The sequence below is a fragment of the Thalassophryne amazonica genome, chromosome 10 (assembly GCF_902500255.1).
Source record: "Thalassophryne amazonica chromosome 10, fThaAma1.1, whole genome shotgun sequence".
In the NCBI taxonomy this organism is placed as follows: Eukaryota; Metazoa; Chordata; class Actinopteri; order Batrachoidiformes; family Batrachoididae; genus Thalassophryne; species Thalassophryne amazonica.
Genome location: NC_047112.1, coordinates 44,888,895 through 44,901,686, shown reverse-complemented (window position 1 = coordinate 44,901,686; position 12,792 = coordinate 44,888,895). Strand labels below are relative to the sequence as shown.

The window sequence follows — 12,792 nt, the reverse complement described above, 5'->3', positions numbered from 1 at the left end:
AAAAGCGGCTCTTCCTGAGCACTGCCGAGACCAGAAGAGAACTCACCAGCCAGACACCAGCTGCTTGGGAAAATCAACTGATGTGCACTGTTGACTTTGACCTGTTACAGTAAATTAACAAATTATTCATTCATTCAGTTTCAGAACCCGCTTAATCCACTTAAGGGTTACAGGGAGCTGGAGCCTATCCAAGTGGTCATGTGAACAAAAAGATGGGGGCCACCCAGAATAGGCCATGCAAACACGGGAGAACATGCAAACTCCACACAGAAAGGACCAAGTCAGATTTGAAACCAAGACCTTCTTGCAGTGAAGGAACAGTGATAGACATTAAGCCAGTGTGCTGCCCAAATTAATACATTAGCCATAGTAAATAAACAAACAGTAATACATTTATGAGTAGACATAAATTAAATAAAAAGAACAACACCCCCGATGTCATCATTCATTACGATATCAAGATTTTCCAATTAGGTAGTCACTGCTCAATCCTCTATATAACGATAATCATATATATATATATATATTTTTTTTTTTTTGCTTATCCTGTCATACATAAGTATTTACTTATTTAATTATTATTATTTTTTTTATCTCAAATAGAATTGCAAGGCAGTAATAAGATTAAAGCCCTGCTTGATTAACACAACCTCACACACAAGCTGTATCACAACAGACTTTGGCTTCAGCCTGTTCGGACTAAATTTACAGACTCCAGCTTTCGATTGTGGGTAGCTCATGGAGGACAAAGGGATGTGGCGCTCCTCCAAACAATGCACTCCCTATGAGATTTGCAGTGTGTCACAAAGTGCAGTATACAGCATATCTGCACAACTTATATGTGCTCATGTACAGTAACACATTCATTGCAAATACAGGGGGCTTTGTTAAAGGCTGAAACGCATGTAATTGTGAATGACTAAAGATTTAGGTCATCGAAAAAGATTAAAGAGGAGATAGACATGTGGGCCATTATTCATCTTTCAAAAGCTGAAATCATTAAATTGAGATGAACCCGCTGTACAAGGAATTAGGGCAGCAGTGAGAAGACACTGGACCACAGTAATGAAACACAAAGAAGTGGAAACATGGGGGAAATGAACATTTGACAGCAGACGCACCTCTCGGGAGCTACTCCATAATCCAGTGGCGGTGACTAATTGCATGCTTCTGGGTGTGTCAGTATTTCAGAATGCTGGCATTTTATGTCAGCAATCAGCTTTAGGGCACAGAAGAAAATTGTCCTTTAATAGTCGAGGCTTTGGACAAAGGCGAAACTCAATAAGCAGGCACTGTTTAGTGCACTGAACTCCAAAAGAAATGGTTCATGCTTTAATGCTTTGAAGCCTGTAGCTTTCAAAACCAATGGGAAAACAGCAGCACCATGGCTCCCTGTGGATGGAAAAAATGAGTGAACAAGACAAAGCAAGTCTTTATCATCAATTTGACGATGACAATGTTTAGCAGTTTCGGTGTTGGATGTGCAAGTTTCAGAGATGTTCAATTCCATAAGGTCAACAGGTGCAAACGAGGCAAACTTTACTCTCGGCATTCCAATCACAAAACAAAGGACCAGTGTTCAATATTAATGCTTGTCCAAGTGTCCAGGACATGTAGAAAAGCTGTTCAGACAAGAGGAATACTCTGTTACATTATTTAAATAACACAAGCGACAAACTTGTCATTTAAACTGATGAAATTCTTTATTTTTCCACATCATTGTCATGGAGCTCAATCATCCACATGAAACCACTGTACTTCTCATCTTTATATTTCGCAACAATGCAACTTTGTATTTGGCTTTCTTTAGGACTATTCTGTAATCAAGATGCTCCTCTAGTGGACAATGGAGAAAAATTCCATATATCTATGAACATACCTATGAAACTGCTAGTAACATGGTCAATTTTGGCCGTAACATTTCTTATCAACAATGAATAAAGATTAACACGGAGTAGTAACAGAGAGCTGAAGTTGCTGTGACATGTCAATGAGCCTCCCAGCAAACTGCTTTCCCCAAACCTTCATTACCTGAGGCCTCAATTAACAGCTCAGTAGAGGCTACTGACCCCAACTGGTCAAATAATGTATAGTACACTTGATATAAAAAGCTGCAGACCTCATAGCATAATTTCTGTATGCATGTAACATTGCCAGGTTATTGGAAGATATATTCCACTGATTGTAGAGCAACACATTTTCTCATATTAACAGAAAATTTATTATTTAGTACCACTGGTGCCCAGTCATCACTGTAGGATGAGTTGTTTTTTTTAGGACAATTAAAATGTCCCACTTATCTGACAAAATGCTTACTGTTGAAGGCTGCTGTTGCAAAATCCTGTTGATTACTGCAAGAACCCACTCATCTGTATATAACACTGGATAGCTCATTGGCCCACACACTCCATACCAACCGCTGAAACAAACTGGAGGCCATCTTACCACTCGCAACTTATGTGGACCGCGCACAGATGGCTTATTAGAACGTCAACAATTTCAAGTAATAACTGAACTAATTTCCTTCTTTTTGTTCTCCAGATAATGTAACCTCCATCCCTCATAATCTATGTCTGCCAAGATTAGCTATTTGATTTATTTCCTTTCTTTCTTTTAGTACCTCTCAGATCTCACTGGGACAAATACTCTATTCTAAAACTTATATATATGTATATGTGTGTGTGTGTAACATTTTACGAACAAAAGTGAACAAGGACAAAAGTGGATGAACAGCAAAAGTCATGATGAATAATATAGCAATAGTGGATTTTTTTTTATAGCTGTACTTAAAACACCACTTAACTAGCTACAGGAGAGTTGGTTTTTCTTTGCAATGCTAATATTTATGACACATAGCTCTATGAGCTTCAGCCTAATATTAGTAATAAAGCTCATAGTAACAATGCCTAAAGCTCCAAAACTATGCACGAGCAGATCTAATAAGTTTCTCAAAATAGTTTGTCCAACATAAAACTCAACATGTAGCTACACACACATATTATAATTATTATTAATTAATATTATTAGTATTAGTATTATTATTATAATATCTGCCTATATGCTATATCCTTTAAAGTTGTGTGCGCCTGATTAAGGGCCCCTTCACACATATGTGTTCGAAGTGCGCATGAAGCAGGAATCATATGCAATATGTGTAAAATCGTAGCTGCCTCCAACGCCTCGTACACCTGTTGCTACAACTATTTGCACACACCAGCGGCTGAAAAACAGGGTGTGCCCTGTGACAGCCCATTCGATAACTCCTGCGGCAGGTGTCAGCCAAATTCCAGGTGACACGCACACACATCTAACCCTGCTCGCTTGACACTTAGAAAATATGTGGCCATTACCAATAAAACAGTCAGCAGACGATTACTTTCGAGCTGGATGTAAAATTTGTCTAAGTGCTCCTACGAGTGTGGCTTTGCATACAGCAACACACTTGTGGTCTGCATGTGTATTGCACGTATGCACATGTGCCCCATGTGTGTGTGTGTGTGTGTGTGGGGGGGGGGGGGGGGGCACACTTGCATAAAATGCTTATATAAATGCTGCACAGACTATGATCACATCTGGGCCGGACAGTAAGGTCAGAGCGCACACAGCACGGGGAGGTGCCTGTCACAAACTTAGTGACAACTCACATAACACAAACACAGTGACACGTTGGTGTGTGTGTGTGTGTGTGTGTGTGTGTGTGTGTGTGTGTGTGTGTGTGTGTGTGTGTGTGTGCATGTGTGTGTGTGTGTGTGTGCACTGAACTGACAGGGGGTGTGTCTGCCAACAGGAGCAGCTGTGTAGATCTCTGGTTCTGGATGTCCCAGCTGGAGAACACGTACCGTGTTTGGACGGACACGACCTAACAGCTGTCCACTGTGACGCGCATGTGTCTGCTTGCTGTCCTCATGTGGACATACATAAAAACATATATCACTGTTGCGATGAGCTGCAGCGAGGGAGCGCACAGTGCACACACTGACAGGCTACCACAGGTGAAACGGGCCATCAGATCATAAAACGCAGCAGGCGATCTGAATGTCACATCACCCACGTGAGCTCTGTTCCACATAATGCGGTGTCAGTCCTGCGGTGCGCCGTCCACAAGACACGCGTGTCGGGACAGACACAAGCAAGGGGCCAACTGGATGCAGATGTGGACATGATAAGATCGCCCTGCTCCATTCATGTCATTTCATGACTGTACATCTGTGACCATGGGTCATCTCTACAGAGGAACAGATGGTTCATACTTGTATTGCCCGCTTGATAAGAGGGATTCAATAAAATGTGGTGTTTTTATATGGTGTGTGGGTTTTTTTTTTTTTAAATACGTCCATGTCCTTCTTGATATCAGGCATTTTCCCACACCTTCTACAGGACAGTGAGATGGTAGCTCAGTGGTAAAGTTTCTGGCTAGCAATCAGAGCTTTTGGAAATTGCAGGTTCAAATCCCGTGGGTGGCATGTATTTTTTATTTTTTTATTTTCATGGCAGCACGCAGCTGCTCGCACTGTGTTTCCACGTGCATGAAACCGTTGCAGCGGCATCATCGGCTCAATGTTTTCGTGGTTCGCTCACACGAGCTGCTCTGCCATGATTCTCTCTGATTTGCACTTATTCATATTAGGGGCCCTAAAGATTGGTAGAAAAGAGCATTCAGGAGCAGTACATGCGAGTGGTAATATGGTGACTGGTTTGCTTCAAAAATATTGGTCAAAGAGCTATCCAGTGTTATATAGAGATCAGTGCAAGAACCCCACAATGCACAAATCTTGGTTTTCTAATCCATTCCCCCAGCTTCTAATTGGCATTTACTGATACACTGAGCCACTTGTGGAGTGTTGTTATATTCAGGAGTGGGCAGCAACTTGTTTATTGAGCTAATTCATAGTGAAAATCCCCCATTCCAATAACATATTAAGGTTCAGGCAAACCTTCTGCCTCTGACTGCAACCAACCCACACTGACAATAGGGAGTTAAAGACTCTCCAATGACTGCCAGAGGTATAAGTCTGACAGCTCCCAGGCACAGAGGGATTTAGCCAAGAATAATGAATACTCCATGTCTGTTGCTAAAATCATTCTGTGATGAGGACCAACACAATATCTGTTAATATGCTGCTTATCTCTCTATGCAACCACTCATAACCTTACAGTAAAGCTAAAACATTGATTTGAATAACTGGTCAGTCGGTTGAACAAAGCTGATCAGAAACCGCTGAATTCTGATCGTTCAGTTATGCAAAAATGACATTCTATTTCCAGCTTCTCAAACAGTGGCTCTTGTTATTTATTTAACACCACTGTAAATTGAATACCTTTGTGTTTTGGAATTTGAGTGTGAAAAAAAAACAAACCAACTGAGATGTAACCTGAGGCACGCACACCTCTGGGAAATTGCAAGAAAGCTCAAACACTCGATAATTAAGCAGAAATAAAAACTACTCTCCACCGTCTACACCTGGAAAAACAATTTTGCTCATCGGTCAAAAACACAAAGCTTAGGAGAACTTTACACACCAGCTGTTCTGTCTTCACGTCCACACCCAGCATCTCTTGAAGACAGCATCCACGAATTTCAACAATGATAACAAAATCAAATATTTGATACTGGCAGCTGATTTTAACACAAGAATGAGCAGACTATTGTCCAAACTGTTGTAAATTCTACATATTTCAGCAAAAAAGGTGGGGTAACAATAAATCTGCAGGCCATACAATGAAAATTATATAATCCATTTTGAAATGTTAATTTTTTGTGATTATTTTTGTTTTGCTCTCACACTGAAACAAAACAAATGAGGATCCCTAAGGAAACTGGCACAGGCCACGCCCATGACACTTAGTTGTTCCCTTAAAAGAGAGAGAGGGAGAGAGTACAGTTTGTACGGGCAACTCGGGATGCGACCACACACACACACACACACACACACACACACACACACACACACACACGGCCGCTTCATCTTTTGAAACTGCGACATGACACTGCGCACTTTCCACTTACAGCACGTTATAACCTTTTTTTAACCACCTCCCCGTCCTCCTCCTCCGTCGCAGTTTACCTTAAAAGCTTGTCAATAAGCGTAATGGTAGATTAATGTGTAGGAGAAAAAGGCGAAATAACAGCTGTAAAATCAAAGCAGAGAAGTGCGCCAGAGAAAAGTTTGCAGTGGCGCGCGCCAGCATCCTACGGGGTGACCCCCCCTCAGTCTCCAAGGCGCAAACAAGGACAAACAGCGACAAAAACCCGCTTGAAAACGCTGGGAAAAGTAGCCCAAAAACGTCGACGGAGAGACATTTAAAGCCCCAACAGAAAGAAAGAGAGACAGAGAGCGGGAGTTGGTGAGAAAAGTGAAGTTGTGTGTCGGCGGCGCGTGTTACCTCAGCAGAGCCGTGTCTCCTTGTCTGCTAACCACATTCTCCACCGACGAATAGTCCACAGTTTGTCCGGCGGGCAGACAGGACGGCAGCAAGCAGCACAGACTCAGAATGATCGCAGTCAGCCACTGACCGGACACACAAGCATCCTGCACCGCAGTCATGATGTCCATCACAGCCGGGTTGCGTGTTGTCGTTTGTCCCGAGTCTTCTCCGAACCCAAGCGCGCGCGCCAGAGAGAGAGGGAGAGAGAGAGAGGAAAATAATAAAAACCCCAAAGCCTTTATTTCCACACTTCCCCCCCCCCCTTCTTCGGAGCCCGTGGACGAAGTGGTGTGCCGTACTGTTTCCCCACGTTCGTGCTTCTGACTGGATGCGGAGGAGCCCACTTTGCGGGGAAGCGCACTCTCCGGTGGCTCGCACACCATCTAGTGAGGAAATGCGATGTAAAATGGGAGCAGCAGAGCTAGAAGCAGACAACCCCCAGGCTCTGATCCTGTTGCCATGCGGCCGTTTCCCGGGCAACACGTTCCCAGTGATGGAGCAGTTAAAACCGGTAGGTATTGATACAACCCAGGAGCAATTAAAGATATCGACCGGAGAACTAACCCTGCTTATTCCCCACACGGAAATGAACAATCCTAGCATTGGGTGCGAAATGACTTCATGACGTAGAGGCGTCCTGTGGCAGAAGTTTGACAACATTTATTGCACTTATTCAAATTCTTAAAATGTATTGGTGGAAGAAGTACTCGAATCTTTTTTTATTCATTTATTTAAATAAAAACGCCGTAGAAATGCCCCTACAAGTGAAAGTTATGAAATGAAAATATTACAGAAGCATTATCTTCAAATTAAACATGCTGTAGTTTAATAAATATACCTAGTATATTTATCAATTTATATCAAGGGCACAATTTAGAACTAGAAATTGGGGGGACAAAGTGCGAGGCCCACAGGGCCGAAGCCCATAGGCTGGGGGTCTGGGGGCCGCTTTAGGCCCCCAGAAGCCAATGGTTTCTAGATAAGCTCAGATGCATTCTGAGCATCCAGAACAGTAATTTTAATGTTTTGAGAAGACCATAAAGTGGACACCATTTAACTTATGCAATTTGAAACTGTGGATATAAGTACTTTATTCTGAGAATAGGCAGCATTGATTTTATTAACATCCTGGTGTAAATAAGGTATCACCACATGTGTAGAACTCAAAAAGAATGATAGGTTGAGTTTTCATTAAAAAAAAAAAACTGCAATGTGGTAAAATGTATCCCTAAATATGAAAGAACAGGCTCTTAATAATTATTAACTATCGCATACTGTATTTTTTTTTTCTCAAGATTTGTTTTTGCATAAGTTTGAAAAAACAACAGATCATAAGTTTAGGATAAATTACTTATGAATTTAATTTTCGAAGTGGCACTAATGACAACACTCATACTGAACATAATTTCGCTTGCATAGACTGATTTTGGAGATCAAGCAGTAATTGCAGATGGGCTTTCTCAGGTCCCAGATAGCTTTTCTGATTTCCTTTTCTAACTTTCAGAATTTAGTAAATTAGCATATGGTCCATTGATACTTATGTGTAAACACTAGTCCCTAGAGGCAACTATTTTTGGTTTCAAATCTGGGCAAATGCAGTCCCAGAAAATTCCGAATGTGACAAACAAGAAACAGTTGTTGTAAACAAGTCAGTGTTGCTAAAAATACAAACTTGCAGAAACAAAGATACTATTCTGACATGGTTTTGCACATAATGGTTTGCATATAAGACTGGCATAGCATGTTTCAAGTACACACATATATGTCAGAAGGTGAGGGAGACATACCATATTCTGTCCCCCCTGGTTGAAAAGGTGGGGGGACATGTCCCCCTATCCCCCACCAAATTGCACCCATGATTTATATCTTGAAAGGATATTTATGATCAGTATGCCACTATACTTGGTATTCATAATGCAGAAAGGCCTATTTCAGAATATATAAATATTTGATTATGACTTTAACTACATGTGCTCCCAATTTCCATCATGCGTGTGATGATAACGTTATTCTCTTGCAAAAAGCCCAGACATGTCCAGCAGGAGGCAGACAGATACCTGCTGCTAATAGCAAAAGGGTCCCACAGCAGCATGAACTCAAGGTTCTTGAAATGGATTAATATCTCCACCTGATGGGCATTTGCCATGAATGCAGGTAAAATAGAATTTTGCCACTGATTTTCTTTCAAAGTATATTTATGATGAGTGTATACCAATGCACTTGGTATTTATGACCGAGAATGGTCCATTTCAAAATATAAATATTTGATAGTGACTTCAACTACAACTGCTCCCGATTTCAATCATGCATGTTTTGATTATTTCCTTGCAACAAGACCAGACATGTCCAGCAGGAGGCAGACAGGTATCTACTACTATTAATAAAAGGGCCATTGTGTCCCATAGCAACCTGTACTCAAGGTTCTAGAAATGGAGCAATATTTCCACCTGGTTGACATTTACAATCACACTAGAGCTTCACCAAGAGCTCTAGTATTGGGTGTTCCATAATTTGATCTTTGCATAATTTGATCTGGTGCATCAAAGTTAGCCAACATTTCATCAGTTTTTTTCTCCTCATCATATGGTCTTTCAATACAAAGACTTACAAGATGATTGCATATGTTTCCTTTTGAGTTATCATGTTAACAACACTGGATGGGTTGAACACGTTCATTCATTTATCTATTCACTCATTGCATTTTGAGGAAATATGTCTGGGCTTTTAAAAAGCTAAAGAATATTTCACTTTGCATGCTGCTGGTAAGCTTGTGAATGTTCCTGTGTGGCCCAATAAACTCATACTGATATATTCATATGTTATTTTTTTTTTTTCTGAATCCACAAACTAATTAGTAACTAAGGCTGTTTGGAACAGTATAGGGGCGTAAAAAGCACAATATTTGCCTTTGTGAAGTATGGTGCATCCAGAAAGTATTCACAATGCTTCACTTTTTGTTGTTACACAGCCCTATTCCAAAATGGAAAAAAAAAAAAAAAAAATACCCTTAAAATTCTACCCACATCACAGGACGCCAGTCTGTCGCAGGGCCACAAATAGACAAACAAACACATTCACACCCGCATGCACATCTATGGACAATTTAAAGTTTCCAGTTCACCTAACCTGCATGTCTTTGGATGTGGAAGGAAGACAGAGCACCCGGAGAGAACCCACGAAAACATGGAGAGAACATGTAAACTCCACACAGACAGGCCACAGGTGGGAATAGATCCCATGACCTTCTTGCTGTGAGGCAACAGTGCTAACCACTAAGTCACCATGCTGCCCCCAACAACAGCCATATGCCTTTTAATTTAGATTGATACTTAACAAACTATTGTTACCCACTTTTAAAATCTACAGATTTACTCTTTTGATAATTATTTGACTATTGTCTAGATAACTTGTTTGGCGTATTAGAAGACATCTTCTGTGAGAAGTTGAGGTTTTTTGGGGGTGGGGGGGAGAGAGTGGAGGTTTACATATAATATATTTCATTGATTGCTTATAAAATGATAGATTTTTAAAGCCATATTGTGTAGGCTTTGGGGTTATCATATTTTTATGGTGCATTTTCTGCTAAAAGTTAAGCACAACATTTCATGCCTATTCTTACCAATTCCGTTGTGCATGTGTAACACGTATTTCATCTAAAATGTTCAGAAACACAGATTTATGTTTTGGTTAAGGTTAGGTTTAGGGTTCGAGTAACCATAATAATCAGGAAGTGATGACTTGCCATTTTTTACTTATGATCAGATAACAATAGTCTACAGCCAAAATGCTTCTGAAATAAATATCAAACTTTACTAATTTTGGGCTATGGAGAATGAAAATGTTTGAAATTGTTGATTGTCTGTAGTTTTAAGAAATGCCACTACTGTACTACTAAGGATTAATATATAACCCTTTTGCTGATTTTTAAAGTGTTACAAAAAGATAACAGGTGAAATATAATACAAACAGTCAGGAAACATAAAAAAGACCTATATTTATACTTTTTCATGAAAACTCTACTGTTAACACAATATAATTATGTAGACGCAAAATGTAAAACCTTGTATATCTTGGAAACAGTAGCCAATTAGCCATTGTTATTGTCATATTTGAATTCAACATGCCAAAATCCATAATAAATAGCACATTTTATTTCTGAAGCAGACAACTTTTACTCCTAAAAACAAAAGATCTCTTGATCATAAAAATATCCACTGTAGCTACAGTTTAACATTAGTGAAATTCACACACACACACACACACACACACACACACACACACACACACACACACACACACACACACACACACACACACACACACACACACACACATGCGGGTGTGTAATTTTAACTGACTGTATTATGCTGCTCTCAGCCTGTCAACTTATCCTACATAATATTTTGCAGGTTTGTGAAGCCGTAACCACTGAAACGACATAGATTTCTAGTAGGTGACATGATGGCATAGACCCACTGTAAAGTTATGCTGCATGATGTGATACATGTCGTTAATATCAGCAAAACCTCCCTGTGGATTAACGCTGAGGAGCCATACAGAAGGTAAATTAAGCAGCCAGCTTACATCAATATTTCAGAAAGTATGCGCTTATTTGAAAAAGGCTTAGAATAGTTTATTTTCACAAATTTATTGCAGTTACTGAGGGGATATTCAAATTTTGTCTTCACTGTATGCATCTGCACAGTCAAATGAAAGCTGTTATTTTTCACTCATGACCTTTTTTGTGAATCTTCTTTTTAGCTTTGTCCCATAAGCAAGGTGAAAAATGACAGAGGCAAGACAGTTGATGTGCGTGCTTAAATTTGTGCTCTTGACTCCTGGCTTTTTGGCTTATGTGTCACATTGCTTTGCCTACATTCGGGGAATGAAATTGTGGACTATGACAGTATAAACTATTCCAAAAACAGACCAGTGTATTTGCAATAAGTTATAAGACAATACTGTGTTAATGTGTCATTAGGTGATGGCTGCGCTGGAAGCCCTAAATGTTTGCTAACTAGCTTGTGTTGTCAAGTCACAACAGTGACTTCAGATGCTAGTTTGCAGTAACTCTCATAAGAAGCCCTGTCACGTAACCTATTTTTCATAAATGCTTAACATCTCTCCATAATACACTGTAATTTTAAGTCGTGTAAGACAATGCTGAAGAGAACATATTACAAGCCATTCATATAGTTGTTTATTTATTACCCCTGGCTCCCCCTTGTGCAATACGGGGGGATATAGCGATCTGCATGTCCGTCTGTCCGTTTTTGTTGTTAGCGCGATATCTCAGGAACTAATTGACCAGTGTCATTAATATTTAGTATAAGGGTGTATATGGGTGATCCCCAACACCAATCGATTACGGTGACCTTGGGGTCAATTTCAAGGTCACAGTGAGATATTCAGGAAATTATCATCATGTTCGGCTCACTGGGGTGCAACAGCCTGAAAACAGCATCCGGGAGGAAATTAGCGCATTTAGGAACAAGGTTCGCAGCCATTCACGATCCCCTCTCCCCAGTCCTGGGGCGACACCCACACGTCACTTGATTTTTTGAACAAACCAAAAAATTCACACAGATGAACTCCCTCGGCAAATCTTCAGGTGGGCACGTCGTACCCCTCATCATGTAGTCTCTGTGACTCAGAACGTGCGCAACATGTGACACAACTTGTGAGTGATTGACACACTTTTTTTTTGGAGAGAAACAGCACTTCTGGAAGCATGTGCACACTCCAGCAGCCTCCAGCTACCCCTCTTCGCAGCCAGCCAGCACCCTCCCAATTTACACGTGCGCTGGGCTGGACGCATGAGCTGCATGAACTGATATCCCAACGAGATTTCATTCCTATTGAGAGGCCAGCCCCCAGCGCAACTGTGCATGCATGCGCTTTTCTCTTGACCCAGATTTTCACCCATCCCCCCGTCGGGGTTGACCACTGATCTGTATACATTACTGGACAGCTCTTTGGCCCACACACTCCATACAATCCGCTGAAGCAAAGTGGCGGTCATCTTGCCACTCCCAACTTATGCGGACCACACACAGACAGTTTATTAAAACGATAGTGGATTTTTTAAAATAGTTAAACAAGAAGAATAAAGCACCACTTAACTAGCTACAGGACAGTTAGTTTTCCCTGCAATGACAACATTTATTACACACAGCTCTATGAGCTTCAGCCTAATATAAGTAATAAAGCTTGTAGCAGCAACGCCTAAAGCTCCAAAACTATGCACAAGTAGACCTAATAAATGTCTTAAAATAGTTCGTCCAACACAAAACTCAACATGTGGCTACACACAAGCCAAGTATTATTATTATTATTATTATTATTATTATTATTATTATTGACTCT

The 12,792-nt window shown here is 40.6% G+C and overlaps 1 protein-coding gene across 1 annotated transcript in view; it reads right to left on the bottom strand.

The window, feature by feature from the left end:
- LOC117518099 (neuronal growth regulator 1-like) overlaps positions 1 to 6,890 on the bottom strand; it is a 231,640-nt gene extending 224,750 nt beyond the window's left edge. Inside the window, exon 1 of the mRNA XM_034179162.1 lies at positions 6,385 to 6,890. Coding sequence (XP_034035053.1) covers positions 6,385 to 6,809 — 425 coding nt within the window. The 5' untranslated portion in view covers positions 6,810 to 6,890. The remainder of the gene's footprint in view (positions 1 to 6,384) is intronic.
- Positions 6,891 to 12,792: the final 5,902 nt, after the last annotated feature.